Raw genomic sequence first — 6062 nt, 5'->3', positions numbered from 1 at the left:
CATTGATTCAACGGAGGATGTCGGCAGCTCAAGATAGACAGAAAAGTTATGCAGATACACGTCGTAGAGATCTAGAATTCACAGAGGGCGACAAAGTGTTTTTAAAAGTGGCACCAATGAAGGGAGTAGCTAGATTTGGGAAGAAAGGAAAATTGAGCCCACGCTTCATTGGACCGTTTGAGATTTTAGAAAGGGTAGGGCCTGTTGCCTACCGGTTAGCTTTGCCACCAAACCTTGATGGAGTACATAATGTTTTCCACGTCTCCATGCTAAGGAAATACATCTCAGACCCATCACATGTGATCACTTATGAGCCATTGCAAATACGGGAAAATCTGACCTACGAAGAGATTCCAGTAAAGTTGTTAGATCGTAAGATTCAAGAATTACGCACCAAGAGCATCCCATTAGTGAAAGTTTTATGGAGGAATCACGAGATAGAAGAAGCATCATGGGAATTAGAGGACGATATACGCAAGAGATACCCATCTCTTTTTAGTGAGGAAAGCTAGTATATCAGGTATAATTGTTTATGTCTGTGATTGTTTATTAAATAAATCTTATTTTGCTGTTACCGTTTGCAATATAATATGCTGAGTAATTAGTTATGTTAATTTCGAGGACGAAATTTTTTTAAGGAGGGAAGGTTATAACACCCCAAATTCTTTCAATATTTTTTTTTTTTGAGCTTAAAAGAATGATTACAGATATAAATATATATATATATATATATATATATATATATATATATATATATATATGTTTTAAAAAAAAAAATAATCAAATCATCAGTCCTCTTGAACGGCGTCGTTTAATTAAAGAAGTATTATTTTTTTTTCACTCGCACGACGTCTTCCACCTTTCATCTCTCTCGTGACAAATTGCAAAAATCTCCAGACACTTCTTGCCATGTCTCAGTCCAATGAAACCCACGTTGAGCCCATGCACCAACCTGTTAGCCACGACAGCTCTTTTCTTCTTCTATATAACCACTGTCCTCGCCATGCATCAAGGCATCGGCAGGAAATTCAGCTTCTTAGTCATTTTCAGAACTTAACCCAGCAGGTAATCAATCTTCTTTGTTTCGTTTGTAAAGCTTTTGTGAATAATTTATGGTGGTTCGTAGCACTGTAATTCTGAGAAAAATCCCTGATTAAACTGTGTTGAGTTGAACTTTAATTTCTGTTTTTGGGTTGCGATTAATTGACTCTTGAAGTGTTATGTTGCTAGAAGTTATTCTATTTTATTTTCTTTCTTTCCTCTTCCTTTTTCGTTGGTTGGACGCCCTTAGTATTTCTTTTCTCCCCTGCTTCTTTCTTCCCTCTTCTTTTTCTTTTCCTGTTCTGAGAGAGAGTTGGAAAGAGGGAAAAAATTGAGAAAACAGAGTGGGGAAAGGGAGAGACCGGCCGAGTGAGGGAGGTGGGGAAGAGAGAAGACCCAGCCGGTGGGCTAGCCACCGGACTGGGCGGACGGAACCGCAGGGCCGGCGGGCCGCGGTCCCGCGCCGGCGACGCCACCGGAGGCCGTTTTCCGGTGATTCCCTGTGAGTATATTTTGTAGAAATGATTTAGAACTGGATTGTGTAATCTTTGGTTTCTGATTTGGGGTGATTGATTATGAAAATTTCTGGTTCAAAGAGGGATTTTCGGTGGAAGAGGAATTATCAACCGGGTATTGAAATTTTTGATTTTTCTTCTTGGAAATAACGTGCGGGTGGTGAAGATTTTTTTTGGGCTTTGGTTTTTTTTTTTGGTATGAATTTTAGTAGCAGCAGATTGGGTAATGAAATTTTAAAGTTGTTTGGTTCCTTGATTTCTTTTCCTGTTGAGCCCAACTGAGAGGAAGAGATGAGGGAGAGATTGAAAGAGGGAGAAGGAAGAGTGAACCGGTGGGTGAACCACCGGTTGGGGCGGGCTAGAGCAGTGGGCCGGCAGGCCACGGCTCGGCGTCGGCAAGCTGCAGGGGAGTTTGAATTTCGTTTTTCAAAGATGGGTTTTGTTGGGTTTCTTCGTTCAGATTTCAGTTTTTATTTGAGGGAAGTTTCTTTTGATTCGTAAAACAGAATGGGTTTTAACTTCTATTTTTCTGTTTGAGATGCTGGGTATGGATAACTGAGTTTGGTTGGTGTTTTAGTTTGGAAATGCTTGTTTGATCCTCATTAGGCTGTCGACAGGTTACTTCTTCATTCAGTGATTATATTTTGTAGAAGGCTTTTATATTTGTGATCAACTATATGAGTATTGAAATTATGTGTGAGTTGCTTTGCAAATCTGGATGTCGATTTTATAGTTTGGCTAAGTAATGTTTCTAGATGTTGAGATAGAAATCAAAGAAGCCATCTTAAGTGTTGCCATTAGAACTATTTCATTTGACAGTGTCATGTACTTGGAAAACTTAGAGTGAATCCACATCAGAACAGAGAACAACGTAATATGAAAAAAAAAAAAAAAAAAAAAAAAAAAAAAAAAGAAGAAGAAATGACTTCAAGCCCAAACAGTGACAATTGCTTTAATTATCTGACATAGTATTTAGTCCAACTCCTATAGACTATATGACTATTACATGGTGCACATGCATTCAGACTGGTCATCATTGGACCATTAGCCAATATTATACTATAAGTGATTTGTCATAATCTATATGGACTTTAAGGTTCTTTAGCCTTACTTGTATCTTTCAAATTTGTCAATAAACATGTGGAGAATATTGGTTTGATGCTTGCCGTAAAATACAGTAGTCTTTTAGCTAATCTAATTCAATATATTGTGCACCAAATTTGATTATTTTATCCTCTAAAAATATATTCTTGTAATCCAATCTAGGAAGGAGGAACTAGTTACACTCAGAAAATTCAGGTAAGGAAACACAACCCTAAAAACCCCGGCAAGTTTTTAAATAAAATCCTTTCAAAAGAAAAATGTCGGGAATTTTCGAAAGACTTTCACTTTAACATTAATTGTTCTATTATCTCAGGTATGAAATAATGAATATGTTATTTGTAATCACATGAATGAATGAAGATGGTCATTATATGCTGGATGTGCATCATGAGAATGAGGATGATGACATATGTGCTACATGCGCACTATATGAACATGATGATGAAATTATGATTGAATACTTGTTTTATGTGCACCACACAAAGTTTTGTCACACGGTACCATAATGCTGTGATCCGGATCTTATACTAATTACAATGCTGGGTAGCAGGGCAACCACACCAAAAGTGTGGGGCTATCGGCCGGGGAGGTTCTCACCTAGGGAGCTTCCTAACCCGGCAGCTCTCCCCTGTGACGACAGGATGAGCCTATGGGTCCTTCGGGATCGGTCCTTTGGACGAGCCCAACGTGCACCGCTCATGGTTAAAATGCGGAAGTGGACCAGTGGTAGACAAAACTTACACATTATGAATGATTATTATGAATGCACGTTTCTTATTATTACTGAATTTTTATTTATGTGAAAATTTTTAAATGTGTAAATTAATTTTATATTATATCTTATGTTTTGTTGTGTTACTTACTGAGTTGTTGAACTCACCCCCTTACCCTTACAATTCTTTTCAGATGGCGCTTCATATCATCATCCTCATAGCGGGCGTACCCATAGGGGTCGCTACCTATGATGATTCACAGTTCTGGCCCATTGATGCCGATCAGTGGGTTTATGTTTGTTTTGATAGCCCGTGATCATAACGTTTAGTCAGGGATTTATTTTGTTTATGTATAGTAATGACACTGCTAGTCCGGACCAGTTTGGAGATAGTAGAAGTTACCTCCAAGAAGTAGTTCGAAGACCGGATTAGTTTTTTTTTTGTATATGATCAGTGTTTTATTTTGTGATCCCTGGCTGTTTGTATTAGCTGAAATATTACGAAGACTTATAACATATGTGAAATTATGGGTATTAATCTACATTTTGTGTTTATTGTATTATCCTCTTTTAATATAAAAAGAATTATATTTGTGGATGATTTTATTTTTCTCAAGTTCACGTATCCCCTTACATCCCAAAACGGGGGCGTGACAGCATGGTATCAGAGCATAGTCAATCATATGTTGACTTGCTGAAAACCTAGGTAGCAACATGAAAACCTAGACTTAGGATAGGTTGCATCACTACGCTTATGATTAAAATTTTATTTTAAGAGATAGGAAATTCTAAAACACGACACGTTGCAGAGCGATGGCTGACGAAGGAGAAGGATCATCGCAAGGCATAAGGACCGAAGCTATCCCTGATGTGGCTCAAATGTTTCAAGATATGGCTAGACAGTTCGTCACAGCCATAACCGACTACAGAAGCGAGATACCTCGCGACGGGGAGCAAGGTTGCCCATTCAAAAGGTTTGAAAGGCTTAACATTCCGATGTTTGACGGGAAACAAGGTCCTATAGAGTCTGAGAATTGGCTAGTAGACGTTGAAGAAATATTACAGCTGGCAGGATGTACAGAGGAGCAGAAGGTACAATATACCACTTACAGACTGTCTGGTGAAGCCAAACGATGGTGGAATGCTAAGAAAGTTCTACTAGTCCAAGAATTAGGAAATGAAAGGGCGATCTCCTGGGAGCGTTTTCAAAAGGAGTTCCTTCAGCATTATTTTCCTAAAATCCTCAGAGACGCTAGAGCACGGGAATTTATGGACCTCACCCAAGGGAATATGACGGTTGCCCAGTATGCTGCTCGATTTAATGAATTAGCTCGATTCGCGCCATACTTAGTAGCAGATGAAGAAAACCGAGTGAGGAAGTTCGAACAAGGCCTCAATCAACGAATCCTTGATCGGGTCATATGTTTTGAAATCAGAGATTTTGTGGAGTTAGTCAACAAAGCATCCTTGGCCGAAGACAGCATTAAGAAGAATGCTCTAGCAATGGCAGACTCAAGAAAAAGGATTGCACCTCCTGTGAGGAATAATCAACCATCGTGGAAACGAAGACAAAATGGGAATAACCATAGAGCTAAATTCGAAGAAGGCAGATCAGCCCCATTCAATAGTATGCTCTGTCCTAAATGTAATCGTCCTCACCAAGGACAATGTCGTATGGGGACTAATGTTTGTTTTCGATGTGGTCAAACCGGACATTTTGTACGAGACTGCCCCAAGGCAAAGGAGGGAGACAAACCTCAGCAAAAGGGAAGCGGACAGAAACAATTTACCCAGGCTAGGGTATATGCTCTCACTCCTGGCGATGCAGAAACTGAAAATGAAGTGGTGACAGGTACCTTACCCCTATTTTCTGGCAAAGCTATAGTTCTATTCGATTCAGGTGCTACTCACTCTTTTATATCAGTCTATTATGTTAGAAGATTTAGTCTAAATATAGAACTATTGGAGATTGGAGTAATAGTATCTACCCCCGTGGGAAAATCTGTGGTGTGCACAAAAATCGTTCGTAAATGCCCTATTCATGTAGATGGGAGAACCTTATTGGCTGATTTGATTATATTTGATATACATGGGTTCGACGTCATCCTAGGTATGGATTGGTTGTCAAGCAACCATGCTATAATTGACTGCCATCACAAAGAGATAATTTTTAGATTGCCATCAGAAGCTGAGTTTAAATTTGTAGGGACAAAGGTGAATGTTGCCCCACGTCTAATTTCGGCAATTCAATGTAAGAGATTGTTACAGGATGGATGTCAGGCTTACTTAGCGTGTTTAGGAGATACCCCATTGGAGGAAAAGAAAATTGAAGAGATACCTGTAGTTCAGGAGTTTTCGGATGTTTTCCCTGAAGATTTACAAGAACTCCCTCCTGATCGAGAAATAGAATTTTGTATCGAGTCAACCCCTGGAGCTGCCTCAGTATCTAAAGCACCATACAGAATGGCGCCAGCAGAATTGAAAGAGTTAAAGGAGCAATTACAGGAGTTGTTGGACAAAGGGTTTATACGCCCAAGTGTATCCCCATGGGGAGCACCAGTGCTCTTTGTTAAAAAGAAGGATGGCACGATGCGGATGTGTATTGATTATCGGGAACTCAACAAAATCACCGTCAAGAATAAGTATCCTTTGCCCCGCATAGATGATTTGTTCGATCAACTACAAGGTGC

General features: G+C 39.4%; 1 protein-coding gene across 1 annotated transcript; it reads left to right on the top strand.

Annotated features, from left to right (window-relative positions):
- Positions 1-4185: 4185 nt before the first annotated feature.
- Positions 4186-5323, top strand: LOC133869210 (uncharacterized). The gene is made up of 2 exons (XM_062306169.1): positions 4186-5224; positions 5313-5323. Exons 1-2 carry the CDS (start codon positions 4186-4188, stop codon positions 5321-5323), a joined length of 1050 nt encoding a protein of 349 aa, XP_062162153.1.
- The last annotated feature ends 739 nt before the right edge of the window (positions 5324-6062 follow it).

Source organism: Alnus glutinosa, chromosome 5 (genome assembly GCF_958979055.1).
Source record: "Alnus glutinosa chromosome 5, dhAlnGlut1.1, whole genome shotgun sequence".
Classification (NCBI taxonomy): domain Eukaryota; kingdom Viridiplantae; phylum Streptophyta; class Magnoliopsida; order Fagales; family Betulaceae; genus Alnus; species Alnus glutinosa.
This window is presented reverse-complemented; position numbering and strand designations above follow the sequence as displayed.

Bases quoted from the DNA above. Each gene is read 5' to 3' on its own strand.
- LOC133869210 (XM_062306169.1), top strand. From the start codon at position 4,186: ATGGCTGACGAAGGAGAAGGATCATCGCAAGGCATAAGGACCGAAGCT.